General features: G+C 42.7%; 1 protein-coding gene across 1 annotated transcript in view; it reads left to right on the forward strand.

Moving 5' to 3' along the window:
- The window catches only part of snrka (SNF related kinase a), a 97,968-nt gene that overhangs the window by 70,409 nt on the left and 11,688 nt on the right, over nt 1–15,871 (forward strand). Inside the window, exon 5 of the mRNA XM_033638261.2 lies at nt 7,596–7,730. Within this exon, the coding sequence (XP_033494152.1) occupies nt 7,596–7,730 (135 nt within the window). The remainder of the gene's footprint in view (nt 1–7,595; nt 7,731–15,871) is intronic.

The following is a 15,871-nucleotide window of genomic DNA, read 5'->3' on the forward strand; positions in this document are numbered from 1 at the left end:
CCTAGTCTGCCGGGGGACCTCCTATAATACACAGGGCACCTTCTCTCCTTCTCTCTCTCTCATGTCCTGTTACTGCATCTTGCTAACTCGGCCGTACTGCATGTCACTAACTCGTCTTCTTCTCCGGAGCCTTTGTGCTCCACTGTCTCTCAGGTTAACTCGTATTGCAGCGGTGCCTGGATAGTGTGACGTGTGGTTGTGCTGCTGCCTTGGTCCTGCCAGATGCCTCCTGCTGCTGCTGTTATCATTAGTCATACTTTTACTGTTATTATACACATATGCTTATTGTCACACATACTATCAGATATTAATATATTATTATTAATTATTATATTATTACTTTCATTAATGTTGTTGTAAGCTACTGTCATTACCGTCTGTCCTGCATCTCTCTCTGTCTCTGTCTCTCTCTCTTTCTGTCTCATCGTGTCATACGGATTACTGTTAATTTATTATGTTGATCTGTTCTGTACGACATCTATTGCACGTCTGTCCGTCCTGGAAGAGGGATCCCTCCTCAGTTGCTCTTCCTGAGGTTTTTACCGTTTTTTTTCCCCGTTAAAGGGGTTTTTTTGGGGAGTTTTTCCATATCCGCTGTGAGGGTCCAAAGGACAGAGGGATGTCGTATGCTGTAGAGCCCCGTGAGGCAAATTGTGTTTTGTGATATTGGGCTTTATAAATAAAATTGATTGATGATGATTGATTAAACAGTCTTATTGTCTTGGGGACAAAGGATCTTCTGAAACGCCCTGTTCTGCAATACAGTGAGATGAGCTGACTGCTGCTGCTGCTCCTCTGTCGCTCCAGGAGGCTGTGGAGAGGGTGTCTGCTATTTGCCATTATAGCTTTCAGTTTGTTCAATGTGCCCCTCTCCACCACAGTTCGTAGTGGGTCCAGTCTCCTGCTGAGCACTGAGCCAGCTTTTTTAACCAGCCTGTCCAAACGCTTGGTGTTTTTGTCTGTCAAGCTACTTCCCCAACCCACTGCAGCGTAGAAAAGTGCACTGGCCACCACTGTGTAATAGAACATCTCCACATACACATCAAAGGACCTCAGTGTCCGCAGGAAGAACAGGCGGCTCTGCCCCTTCCTGTAGAGGACATCAGTGTTAGGAGACCAGTCCAATTTATCATCCAGGAGGACCCCCAGATATTTGTAGGTGTGCACCATCTCAGTGTCCTCCCCCTGTATGGAAACTGATTGATGGGGTGATCTTTCTTCTGAAATCCACCACCATCTCCTTGATTTTGGCTATGTTCAGGTGGAGACAGCACTTACTGCACCAGTCCCTGAAGGCATCCACGAGGTCCCTGTACTCCCACTCCTGACTGCTCATGATACAAGCCACAATAGCTGTATCATCAGAGTATTTTTATATGTGGCAGGACTCTGAGTTGTATTTAAAGTCTGCTGTGTAGAGTGTGAAGAGGAATGGTGCTAAAACAGTTCCCTGTGGAGCACCAGTGCTGCTCCTGACCATCCCAGAGACACAGCTTCCAAGCCTGACATACTGAGGCCACTCTGTCAGGTAGTCTGTTATCCAGGAGGTCAGGAAGCGATCTGCTCCCATCCCCTCCAACCAGTCTCTCAGTATGGGGGTGCTGGATAGTATTAAATGCGCTTGAAAAGTCAAGGAAAAGATCCTCACACAACACCTTGGCTCCTCCAAGTAGGTGTAGGCCCAGTGCAGCACGTAAAGAACCGCATCTTCCACTCTCATGTGCTCCTGATAGGCAAACTGAAGGGAGTTCACAGCATCAATGACCTCTTACTTCAGGAAACAGAGGACCAGGCACTCCAGGGTCTTCATAATGTGTGATATTAAGGCCACTGGTCGGTAGTCATATAACTCGGCAGGGTGCCCCACTTTGGGCGCCAGTGTTTCCACTGCACCGGTACTTTGCCTGTTTAAAGATTCCTGTTGAAGATCCACAAGCTCCGCCCTCACCTTGTCTGCTGTAAAGGACAGTGGTAATTGGCCGTGGGTGGTAGATGTTGTAGCTGTAGCTGTAGCTAGACAAGTAGGGGAGGGGCTACTTCCAGGTGACAGTGGAGCAGCAGCAGGAGCAGGTGACACTGTTGAAGGGGGGATGGATACAGGGGTAGGGTTAACACTGCCCCCTCCATCAAACCTGTTAAAGAACAGGTTAAAGTTGTTGGCTTTGTCCACATCACCATCCATAACCTGGCTATTCTTCTTTGAATAGCCTGTGATGTTCTTCATTCCCTTCCACACCTCTCTGATGTTGTTCTGCTGCAGCTTACTCTCCACCTTTCTTTTGTCCACCTTTGCCTGTCTCAGTCTCCCCTTCAGCTCATGTTGAACCTCCTTGTCCCCTTGCTTGAAAGCCAGCTTTTTCTGGTTGAGGAGCTGTTTGATGTTATTGTTAACCCCCGGGTCAAAAAATAAATAAAAAATAAATTAATTAATTAAATAAATACAAAAAAAAAAATTTAAATAAAATAAAAAAATGAAAATCATAAGGAATATGTGGGTGTATGAAAATAAATTACAAGATGAAAAAGGCATCAGTCAGTCATTAAGAGCAGCAAGGCTGTTGCAGCGCTGTTCAGAATCTCAGACTAAGGATATGGGGTCAGTGCCTGTACATGTACAGTACAGTACTCCCATACCTATTTTTTCCATTTTCAAGAAATACATGATATTGCGTATCCAGGATTTACATGATGGGGGTAGAGAGGATTTCCATGACAAGAGAATCCTTCTGCGTGCAATTAAAGAGACAAAGGCAATGACATTAATTTGAGTATTTGTTATGTTATCTCCTGCTGACCTTCCAAAGATGGCTATATGAGGAGATGGCGAAATTTGAGTTTGCGTTATTTCAGAAACTACCTCAAAAAATGACTCTCAAAACCTGAATAATTTGGGACATATCCAGAACATGTGTGTTAGATCACATGGGGAAAGTGAACATCTACCACATTTATCTTCTATCGCATCTGGGTAGATTCTGGATAGCTTGGCTTTGCTGTAGTGGACTCTTTGGAGCACCTTGAATTGGATGAGGCTGAGTCGCGCACAGGAGGAGGATGAGTTAACAGCCTCTAAAGCTTGTTTCCAGAATTGATCAGAGAAGGTAGTCTGCAGTTCGTTCTCCCAATCTGTTCTAATTTTTTCTATGAGTGATTCATTGGTTGGCTGTGAAAGGTCGTAAAGGTAAGAGATATGGCCCCTGACCAACGTGTCAGCCATGACTATGTAATCTGTGCCGATGGTTGATGGAATCTGAGGAAGTGTAGAGGAGTGAGTCCTTGCAAAGTCCCGTAATTGAAAGTATCGGAAAAAGTCTGCAGTATTTAGCTGAAAAGTGGTGCGCAATTGGTGAAAGCTAGCAAACCATCCATTCACATACAAATCCTTCAAGCACCGAAGGCCTTTTCTAGCAAGGATCATAAACCTGGGATCAGTTCTAGCTGGCAAGAAAAGATGATTATTACAAATGGGAGTTTGCTCGTGGAATAGTGAACCAATTGAAATGCTTCCTTATTTGTGCCCATATCTTCAAGGTGGCAGTAACAATGGGATTGGTTGTGAATTGTGACGAGGAGAAGGGCAGAGTGCCACATGCCAGAGCCTGGGGTGAAGAGGAGACACACAAGTTTATCTCAAGTTCACACCAGCCAGTCTGCGGAGAAGTAAACCAGAACAGAAGCTTATGCATGTTTGCAGCCCAATAGTAACCCAGTAGGTTTGGCAAGCCAAGTCCGCCTGATGATCTACTCCGTTGCAGATAAGCTTTGCCAATTCTCGGGTTCTTACCTGCCCATATGAATGTGGAGATGATTGAATCTATGGATTTGAAAAAGGATCTGGGTAAGAAAAAGGGAATGCATTGAAAAAGGTATGAATACCTGGGTAGTATGTTCGGACTAAGGATATGGGGTCAGTGCCTGGGGACCACATACATTTGTACCCTCCCTGCTGGAGAGAGAGAGGCAAGTGACTCCACTTCTGTAGGTCAGATTTAATTTTGTTTGTTAGAGATGTAAAATTTTGCTCACGTAGTGAATGAATGGAACGTGTAATAGAGATACCTAAGTATTTAAACCCTGATTTGGAGAGCCGAAATGGGATTGACGATGGTGCTATTTACAGTGCTAATTGGTTAACTGGAAAGCATTTGCTTTTTTGAATATTTAATCTGTACCAAGAATGTACCAAACGAGTTTAAGATTGACAGGATGTGAGGGATGCTAGACAGTGGATTATGCACATATAAGAAGAGGTTGTCAGTGTACAACAAGGTTTTATGTTCTGTTCCCCACCGTTGGATACCTAGAAATTGTGTGTCTGTCTTCAGCGCTATTGAAAGCGGCTCGATGGCGATAGCAAATAGGAGCAGGGAAAGTGGACACCCTTGACGTGTTCCACAAGAAAGGGGAAAAGGTTTGGACGGAGGATGTTCGTGCACACTGATGCTTGAGGGGATGTATTGAGCAATCGAAACCATGAGAATAAAGTCGTCTCCAAACTTATGTAATGAAGAGAGTAGATAGGCCCACTCCACTCTATCAAAGGCCTTCTCGGCATCAAGAGATATAACTACCTCCAGTGCAGAGGGAGAAGGTGGAGTGTGGATGATGCCGAGAAGCCTTTGAATATTGGTGAATGAGTGCCGCTGTCTAATGAATCCTGTCTGATTGTGCTGAGAGTGTCTGTGTTATTATGGATCTGACTGATGTGATTTGAAGCAGTCCTAGCCTTCAATTGATATGCCAGGAGACGGCCAGCTTTATCCCCAGACTCATATGTGAGTCTGAGGTGTCTCTGGAACAAAACAGAACTTGTTCGGCCTCTCTAGTTGTCAAAAGATCAAGCTCTGTTTTAAGTTTCAGCCTGTCCTTATAAAGACCAGGTGACTGATTGGCAGAGTACTGACTGTCTAATTTGGCGATAGAGTCTTCCAATTCTTTTTGTCGTGCCTTACGACATTTGTTTGCGTGAGACATGTATGAAATACTTTTGCCTCTGATAAATCCCTTCAGAGTTTCCCACAGCAAGGAAGGAGAAGTGTCTTCTGTTCTATTTGTCTCCAAAAAGAAGTCAATGGCTTCAGAAATATATGTGCAAAACTTAGCATCCGCTAATAATAAGGGGTCCAAATGCCAGTGTCTGAAATCTTTGGGTTTGAGATCAAAGTGAAGATTGAGAATAACTGTTGAATGGTCTGACACAGCTATTGGCAAATATTGCGTGGAGACTACTGAAGAGGTAAGAGCTTTATCAATAAAAAAATAATCTATACGTGGGTAAGTCCGATGTACATGCGAGAAAAAGGAATATTGTTTTATAGAGGGGTATAGAAATCTCCAAGGATCTATATACCCATATTGCTCCATGAAGGCAGAGAGAGTCTGAGACATTTTAGAGGGTGTTGTAGCCTTAGAACTAGACCTATCAAGCAGAGGGTCAATAACGCAGTTCATGTCTCCTCCGAAGTTTAGATATTCTGTTAGAATATCCACCCTACTGCCCATGTCCATTTTGTTGTCCTGTGGCTCCAGTAGTACAGTCTAGTCTGTTCATTCAAAACAGTCCCTGAGAGACTCACTGGTCTGCGGGGGCCACTTTCTGACTGAGTGGGTGGTAACAGACAACTTTAATACACAGGGTTTGTATGTGGGCTGGAGAGAGACCAGATTATGGTCTAGTCTGCCAAGAGGTGGTAGGGCAGAGACACGGTAAGGGTCCTTGGCATTTCCATGAAAACAGTGTCTTATTCTCCCTGGTGGGACAGTCCATATACTAAACAAACCCAGAGAGATGGGAGGAGAGAGCAGTGTTATTAAAATCCCCTGTTATTGCAATGAATGCACTCGGATGCTGGGTCTGAATCCTAGCAACAGTTTCATGGATGACGTCACACGCCGCTGCCGTTGCTGCTCGCAGTGGAATGTAAACAATAATGGTGACAATGTGCGAATACTCCGAGGCACATAATATCGTCTATGACCGACTGCCAACAGTTCAGTATCCTGACAGCAGATCTTATCCTTCACCATGATATGTCCAGGATGACACCATTTATTGGTCACAAGCAGGATCAGTCCCCCACCTCTGTTTTTGCGGCTCGCCTTCGCGTCCCTGTCCGCTCACTCAGTAGAGAAGCCCATTAGGTTCACACAGCTGTACGTTGTCATTCAGCCACGTCTCCGTGAAGCACATCAGAGTACACTCCCTGTAGTATCGTCGGCTCCACACCATTGCCAGCAGTTCATCACACTTGTTGGATCCATCCATCTTCTAACCGCTTCATCCTCTTGAGGGTTGCGGGGAGGCTGGAGCCTATCCCAGCTGACATTGGGCGAAAGGCAGGGTACACCCTGGACAGGTCGCCAGACTATCGCAGGGCTGACACAAGGAGAAAGACAACCATTCATGCTCACATTCACACCTACAGACAGTTTAGAGTCACCAATTAACCTAATCCCCAAACTGCATGTCTTTGGACTGTGGGAGGAAGCCAGAGTGCCCGGAGAGAACCCATGCTGACACGGAGAGAACATGCAAACTCCGCACAGAGGGGCTCCTACACCCGAGATCGAACCGGGAGCCCTCTTGCTGTGAGGCAACAGTGCTTGTATCTCCACCTCCTAGCCTTTGGCTTCGCTCCTGCTCTGCAGCCTGGAAACGGCTTCCTCAGCTTGGCCGGTATCGGGTGTCTAACTCCGTAAGTCATTCCTCTCAGAGCCAGAAAATCACACTCAGAATGACTTAAAAAACAGGAGCGACTTAGACTTGCTGCCACTCTAACTGGCGCATCATTGATATAGTGTAGATATTATTTTTCTGTTTCTTTGATTTGTATGGTTCTAATTATTCCATTTTCATCCAAATTTACAGTATACTTTATCTCTCTGTCACAGAAGTCTCATAGTTGCAAATATCTGAAGTGGTCCTACATAATGCATAATTTTGTTTCAGTCCATCTTTTATTATTGTACATGGCACTGTTATGCCACATCGAATCCTTTGTTTGAACCTTTGGTCGAGAGTACCTGGGATAAAATGCCTGCCATAGGTTATCCATTGTAGTTTAAGTTCCTTCTTGAATCCATATTTTGTATACTAGGTTGAACCACAATTCCAACATAAATCAAGTGACAGCATCTACCTGCTGAAGTACATCCTTTACTATATCTCTGTCTCCTGTAAAGCTTTGAATTTCCCTTCTCTCTACATATTGTTCTAAATTTCACCATTTTGCTTCATAGTCCCTAGCACATCAATAAATAAAAAATACTGGTCTTACTTTTGCTGCATGAAAGTAGTAAGGTTTGGCAATGCCATACCCCTCTCTACATCTCCCAAAACTGTAATATTTCAAATTTGACCCTTGGTCTTTGTCCATTCCAGACAAGCCATGAAATAACTTTTTCCTGAGACTGAAATTGTTTCTCACAGATATCTATTAGTGGTGACTGAAATATATAAAGGTGTCTCAGAAGTGTATTCATTTTTATAGTATCTATTCTTTCCTTGACTCTGTTAGTCCTTTTCTCTATGTCTTGTTGTCTTTACACTATGCTTCCCATCTGTAATTGTTCCTAATGTGACTGTGTTGTTTCAGAGCCCTGGAGACTAACAAATACAACCACATCACAGCCACATACTACCTACTAGCGGAGAGGATCCTAAGGGAGAAGCAGGAAAAAGAGGTCCAGACTCGCTCCTCCAGCCCCAGCAACATCAAGGCTCACTTCAGGTAAAGAACAAACTCTGCTTAAGGCCATCTTTCTCATGCTGTGACCTGTGCACAACTCTGGATTATTTTTTAGAGCTAGCTACTTAAATAGTGCAACCAAGAAAAATCAGTGCTCATCATCATAATGACTATCTGAGTCATGGTTTGAGCCGAGAAGAGGGTAATTGACCTATCAAGCTCTGCTGCCTTACACTGCAGCCTGTCTGGCCCCCCTTGGCAGAGCCCAGCCATAGCTGATTAAGACTGGGTTAGATCTGAAAAGGTTTATTTTTTCATTTCTGGGTTCACTGGGCCTCCACCTGCTGCGCTCAGGGAACGTGGAACTGAGGACACGGGAAAGAAAAAAGTTCACAATATTTCAATTCTCTGTTTTGCTATCATTATTCTGTCTCACTGTATTGTTTGACATTAGTCCCATGCACTGGTTAAGTAAGTGAGGAGAGACTTCAGTCAGTCATTATAATGGTAAAATCTAAGAAAATACATCGTAGTTATCCCTTTAGCTGTCCAAGTATTTCTTTTTTGCTTCCCTGCCAACCTTGTTCATCTTTAAAGGAAGAGGAGAGTTGGATGCTGTACAGTTGTAAAAGGAAGAGCAACAGAGGAGAAGAACAAATAAGGAAGAGAGGAGTGGGGAGGCTTCAGCAGGAACTGGCACACACTGGCACAACTCTCTCCACATTCCTCTTCCTGCTCTACAGAGGGTGCCTTAAGTTGAAGAAATCCTTTTAATAAACCAATCTGAAGTATGAAGGCAACAGTTTTTCATTATCATGGTTATTTTTTTTCCCATATCTTTGTTCTTGAAATCATTCAAGAATAGAAGGGCTTGAGGGTTAAGATTTGAAGAGTAAACACAGGTAAGAGGAAATATGACTCATCACATTTTCCAGTGCTGCCTACAGAAAGTAAGTACATAGCAACAGTGACCTGCACAAACACTGTATATAACCGTGTTGAGCTGATAGTAGGAAACAAGTGTTGTGCACTCTGGCTCCATATTCATTTCTCTTTTATTCAGATAGATGACGCCTTTGAGAAGGCCATACCCGAGTCACACAGCTGATGGTGAAGAGATAAACAATTTTGAGGCCTTCTACATGCATCTCTTTAATAGATACAAAGCAAAAGTTAAGACAGCAGTTGTAGTCATAGTCTGTATTCAATCCATGGGGTGACAGGGTTGTCGGACAGTGGATCCAGTTGTGTTCCCTCCTGGAAAGTGTTGAGCTGATGACCATAGACCTCTATGGTGGGAGTCTGTGTCATTTTGTTTTTGTTCCCTCCTCCATGTCTAAACATGGAGGGGTATGATATGATGGTGCTTCTTTAAAGTCAGTTGTAGAGCCTTGTGTTGCTGAACTCTACTGACATGAATCTTGAGCCTCCTGTGCACAAAATAATGACTAATGTGTTTTAAGGGAGTACTCTGCTAATGGGCCCTGACCAACGTAGGGCCCAGGGGCTGTTCCTCTGCCAGGCCCTCTTCACATGCACACACATAGCCACAGGTGAACTAATCAATCAATCAATCAATCAATCAGTCAATCAGTCAATCAATTTTATTTATAAAGCCCAATATCATAAATCACAATTTGCCTCACAGGGCTTTACAGCATACGACATCCCTCTGTCCTTAGGACCCCCGCAACGGATAAGGAAAAACTACCCCCAAAAAAACCCTTTAACGGGGGAAAAAATGGTAGAAACCTCAGGAAGAGCAACTGAGGAGGGATCCCTCTTCCAGGACGGACAGACGTGCAATAGATGTCGTACAGAACAGATCAACATAATAAATTATCAGTAATCCGTATGACACAATGAGACAGTGAGAGAGACAGAGAGAGAGACAGAGACAGAGAGAGATGCAGGACAGACAGTAACGATAATAGCTTACAGCAACATTAATGCAAGTAATAATATTATAATTATAATTCCAGCTATTGTGGTACAATATGTTGAAAGTATATATTAATATCTGATAGTATGCATATGTGACAATAATCATATATGTATTATAACAGTAGAAGTATGACTAATGACTAATGATGATAGCAGCAGCAGGAGGCATCTGGCAGGACCACGGCAGCAGCACAACCACACATGTCACACTATCCAGACACCGCTGCAATACGAGTTAACCTGAGAGACAGTGGAGCACAAAGGCTCCGGAGAAGAAGACGAGTTAGTGACATGCAGTACGGCCGAGTTAGCAAGATGCAGTAACAGGACATGAGAGAGAGAGAAGGAGAGAAGGTGCCCTGTGTATTATAGGAGGTCCCCCGGCAGACTAGGCCTAAGTCAGCCTAACTAGGGGCTGGTACAAGGCAAGCCTGAGCCGGCCCTAACTATAAGCTTCATCAAAGAGGAAAATCTTAAGTCTAGTCTTAAATGTGGAGACGGTGTCTGCCTCCCGGACCGCAACAGGAAGATGATTCCACAGGAGAGGAGCCTGATAGCTGAAGGCTCTGGCTCCTGATCTACTTTTGGAGACTTTGGGGACCATGAGTAACCCTGCATTCTCAGAGTGCAGTGTTCTGGTGGGATAATATGGCACTATGAGCTCTCTAAGATATGACGGAGCCTGAACATTTAAAGCTTTATAAGTTAACAGTAAGATTTTAAATTCAATTCTGGATTTTACCGGGAGCCAGTGCAGAGAAGCTAAAACAGGAGAAATATGATTTTGTTCCTGTTAGTACACGTGCCGCTGCATTCTGAATTAGCTGGAGAGTTTTTAAAGACTCTCCAGCACACCACACTAAGATCTTATTAGAGCTACCTGATAATAGGGAGTTACAGTAATCCAGCCTAGAGGTAACAAAAGTGTGGACCAATTTTTTTGCATCTTTTCGGGTCAGGGTAGGCCTAATTTTCACAGTATTACGCAGATGAAAAATGCAGTCTGTAAGGTTTGTTTTAAATGAGAATTAAAAGACAAATCTTGATCAAATATTACTCCGAGGTTTCTCACGGTAGTGCTAGAGGCCAGTGCAATGCCATCTAGAGAAATTATATCATCAGATAAAGAGTCTCTGAGTTATTTGGGGCCAAGAACAATAACTATAGTTTTGTCTGAATTTAACGTAAGGAAATTGGTGCTCATCCAGGTTTTTATGTCTTTAAGCAGTTATGAAGTTTAGTTAATTAATCAGTTTCTTCTGGCTTCACGATAAATACAATTGTGTATCATCCACATAACAATGGAAATTTACAGAGTGATTTCTAATGATGTTACCTAAAGGAAGCATATATAGAGTGAATAGGATTGGTCCGAGCACAGAACCTTGTGGAACTCCAAATCAAACTTTTGTACATAAGGATGATTCATCGTGAACATGAACCGAAAACGATCAGATAAATAAGATTTAAACCAGCTTAGTGCAGAACCTTTTAGGCCAATTAAATGTTCCAGTCTCTGTAGCAAAATTTGATGGTCAGCTGTGTCAAACACCGCACTAAGATCTGTCTAATAAAATAAGTACAGAGACGAGTCCTTTGTCTGAAGCAATCAGAAGATCATTTGTAATTTTAACTAGTAACTAACAAAAAAGGCAAGATTAGATATTGGTCTATAGTTGGTCTATAGCCCACCCTGGATCTCTGGATCCAGGGTGGGCTTTTTTAGGAGAGGTTTAATTACAGCTACCTTAAAAGACTGTGGTACATCGGCTGTTAATAAAGATATATTGATCATGTCTAATAAGTGAGTGTTAACTAAAGGTGAGACTTCCTTAAGTAGCCTAGTTGGGATGGGGTCTAAGAGACACGTTGATGATTTAGATGAAGAAATCACTGTGGTCAATTGTTGAGGAGAAATCGGGGAGTAAGCAATCTAAATATATATTAGGTCTTACAGCTGTGTTTGAGGGCAGATAGGTACTATCTGAGGACAGAAGGTCATGAATTTTGCCTCTAATAGTTAGAATTTTGTCAAAAAAGCTCATAAAATCATTACTGCTAAGGGCTAAAGGAGAAAAAGAGATCATTGTGTCTCAACGGGACCGACCTGGTTAAATAAAGGCAATAAATAAATAAATAAGGAATAAGGAATCATTTCCTTAAATTTTGCAACAGCATTATCTGATAAACATTTAGTATAGTAACTGTTGCTGAGTGGCATGTAATCGAGTAAAAAGAAATCAAAAGTAATCAAATAATGATCCGATAGCGAGGGATTCTGTGGAAAGATTGTTATCAGTTTCAGTTCCATACGACAGAACTAGATCAAGGGTATGGTTAAGTTAGTGGGTTTATACACCCTGACTGAAGCCAGTGGAGTCTAATAATGAGATAAACGCGGTAGCTAAGGAGTCATTATCAGCATCAACATGAATGTTAAAATCGCCTACAATAATAACTTTATGTGATTTAAGAACTAAACTGGATAAAAACTCTGAGAATTCAGATACAAATTCAGAATACGGGCCAGGAGCACGGTACACTATAACAAATAAAAATGGCTGCGAGGTTTTCCAGGTCGGATGTAAAAGACTAAGAACAAGGCTTTCAAATGAATTATAACCTAGTTTAAGTTTAGGGCTGATTAACAGACTAGAGTTAAAAATGGCTGCAACTCCCCCTCCTCGACTGCTGCCTCGAGGAATGTGGGTATTATTATGACTGGGAGGAGTGGATTCATTTAGACTAACATATTCATCTTGACACAGCCAGATTTCAGTGAGGCTGAATAAATCAATATGATTGTCTGATATTAATTCGTTTACTAGTACTGCTTTAGATGTTAGAGACCTGATATTTACTTACTTACTTTACTTCACTAACACATCTATGTCTTCCAAAAATGATTAATCTGTTATTGCCATCTTCCCAGTTAGCATGTTGGTGATTCTTTATCAGTCTTGTTCATTCCTGTCGTAGTTTTCTTACTTTTTTGTCTCGTTTCCATCATTATTCTGCTATCTAACTGCTTTTAGTATTAAATGGTGTTTATTATTAGCGGGATATATTAGAATTCTTAAAAGTCAGAGGAGACCGTGGTCTAAGCTGCCATCGCAGGTGGTAGTGGAACACTGGAAATTTTTAGTGTCAATGATTTTTTTTTTTTTTTGTTGTTGTTGTTTTATTTTGTTTGGTTCCTGGAATCACACAAGGTGAAACACCAGTGAAATGTGATACCATCAGCTCCTTTAACTTGTGCTCTGTAATTTAGTCCTTTTTTGTGTCTTCTTATGTTGTTGTCTGCTGCTTTATAATTGTTAATGTTTCCGAATTTTAAAAAAAATCACACAAGTACATCAGCTTCATTATATATGCTAAACCATTTCAAGGGCTACATTTAGACTCAGTAGGAGATGGAGAAAGAGCTTTTGCTATAACTGAAGGTTATGGGTCAAGGTGCAGTCTGAACAGCGGTTTCCCGGCCTCCTCTTTCACCTCCTCTGCCATCTCATGTATCCCAAAGCTGCCGCCACCTCCGATCACTCCACCATATCTGAGCACTCATCCTGTCCCAAGACTCACCGCTCTATGCGTCATGGCGGGCTCCTTCCCGCCTCGCGGTCCGCTCTTCCCCGGCTGCTCAATCACCTTGAGTGAAGCGTTCTCCTTTGACTCCTCCTCCTCTATCCACACTCATTATTGGAGATTTGATTGTGAGGAATGTGAATAAAAGTCTGCGGCAACTTTTTGTTTCCCAGGCACTAAGGCGATGGATATTGTGGAAAAGATTCCCAGCATCCTGGTGGCCCATCCTCTAGCCCAGAATATCATCCTTTATGTTGGTGGTAATGACATTCAGAGTCAGACATTCAGAGTTCACCTGTGCAGCCCGCAACATAGCTTTTGTAGACAATTTCAATCTCTTTTGGAAACACCTAGCTTCCTACAGTTGTGATGGCATTCACTCTAATGACCTGGGCTCACGCGCTCTGACTGACAATTTATTTTACAAAATTTTAATCTCTCCCAAGCCCCCTTGTGGTTAGGATTGCCTACCACCAGTGAGGATAAAACAACCCTCCCAAATGCAATAACCACAGTGTCCAGACAAAGGTTTAATAAACGGGTCACAGTAAAGTCTTCCAATCCTGCAAGTCCTGCCCTTCTCAATACAAGATCCCTTTCCAACAAAAGATATATTCTGAATGATTTCATCTCTTCCAATGAGTTAGATTTTTATGTTTTTAACAGAATCCGGGTTACAACCTGGTGATCACAGCCAGCTTGTGGAACTGTGCCCTCCTCAGTGCCGCCAGAAGATGGCGGCACCGAGTGACGGCAGGTTCGCTGCTCTGAGAGAGTTAGGAGAAACCGAAGAAAATACGGACAATATCAATGAAAGTATTCAAGAATCGATAGCTGATGCAGTTACCAAGGCAGTTGCCGACGGAACGAGTGCTTTGGCTGACGGATTGAGTAAGAAGAAACCGACTACGTGCAGTGCTCAAAACACAAGGCAGTCAGCATCAAAGGAGGGTGCTGGCAAGGACCTGAGCGTGGGCGACTTAATTAAAGAAATCGTCCCGAAAGTTATAGATGCGCTGACTCCGTTAATAAGTTCCGTAGTGACGGCAGCTGAAGATGAATCTACTAAACTCTTGCTCCAAGAGTGGGGAAAACACATGGACATGAGAAGAGGACAAGAGTCAGCTGTGAAAGCAGCGACCAAAGCTGCGATGAAGATAAGTAAATTGAAGTTTGAGTGTGACAAAGTTGAGCAAACTACTTGCAAGACAAACATTATCATTAGAGGAATCCCGTTAACAAACGGTGAGAACACAAAGAAAATAGTAGTTGATCTGGCAGCCGAGATGGGAGTGGAGATGAAAGAGCAGGACATCAGCGTAAGCTACCGTCTGCCAGGGAAACGTGGAAGAGTGCACGAGGCTGAAGATCAACACCGCAGCAGAAACATTTTTGTCAAGTTTGTCAGGTATGAAACCAAACTTCAAATTATGAGAAACAAAAAACGTCTAAGGAGTATTGATGGGAAAAACAGAGTCTTTATTGAGGAAGACCTTATGCCTTTGAGAGGAAAGATCCTGAGAGATCCTTGTTGCCAAGATCCTTGTTGCCGTCTTTAAGAAACATTTCAAATGTAACCTCATAGCCTGTAAAAACACTTCTTCCTTTGAAGAGCTCACATTTAAACCTGGTGGCTCGCTGTAATTTATCACTCCCCTAAACCAGCTGGCTCCTTTCTAATGGAACTCCCTGAACTTCTATCCAGACTTGTTTTAAGCTATGATAGAATTGTTCTTTGTGGTGATTTCAACATTCATATTGATGACTCATCTAATGTCCTTGCTACTGATTTCCTAAATATTACAAATTCATTAAATTTTCAACAACATGCACCTGGCCAAACTCATAACTGTGGCCATACCCTAGACCTAGTATTTAGTCTGGGTTTAAGAATACCTTTTGTAGAAAATGTGGACATGTTTATATCTGATCACCTTTGCATTGTCTTAAATTGAATTACAGGCTGCTGATAATGTCTTTTCCGGCTCCAAGTACACTCATACCTTTAATGAGCACAGTCAAATTCTGTACACTGTTTAATTCCACGGGAAATGTGTATTCTGATCTCACCCACACCAGTGATTTGGTTAACTCCTTCAGTCCCATATGCTCCACTTCCTTAGACCTTATAGCACCACTGAAGAAAAGATCAACCTCTAACATCAGAATACAGCCATAGTTAAAGGACAGCATTCAAAGCTGTAAAAGGGAATGCAGAAAAGCTGGACGCATATAGAAGAAGTCAGGTCTCCAGATTCACTTTGCTGCTATGAAAGAGCAACTACTCCCTTACAGTAGGATGGTGAAAAATGCAAGAACTCACTACTACTCTGAACTCATTTCCGCCAATCAACACAACCCTAGATTCCTATTCAAGACTGTTGACCAGTTAGTAAACCCAACCTATCCTTCTGCTCCTGCTGACTCTGCTGCTGACTTTGAGAACTTTCTAGTGCACATTGTTGGTGAGGTGGAGTCGCTAAGACTCCCACCTTTTTGGACATTGATCAGTCGCACTATGATTCCCTGAGCTCCTTTTTCCCCCATTTCTCTGCCAGAGCTCCTAGAAACCATCTCACATATGAAAGTTTCCACCACCCCTCTTACATAATTCCTACTAAGGTTTTATTTGAAGTGACCAGAGTTGGGTAAGG

The sequence above is a fragment of the Epinephelus lanceolatus genome, chromosome 10, assembly GCF_041903045.1.
Source record: "Epinephelus lanceolatus isolate andai-2023 chromosome 10, ASM4190304v1, whole genome shotgun sequence".
Classification (NCBI taxonomy): domain Eukaryota; kingdom Metazoa; phylum Chordata; class Actinopteri; order Perciformes; family Serranidae; genus Epinephelus; species Epinephelus lanceolatus.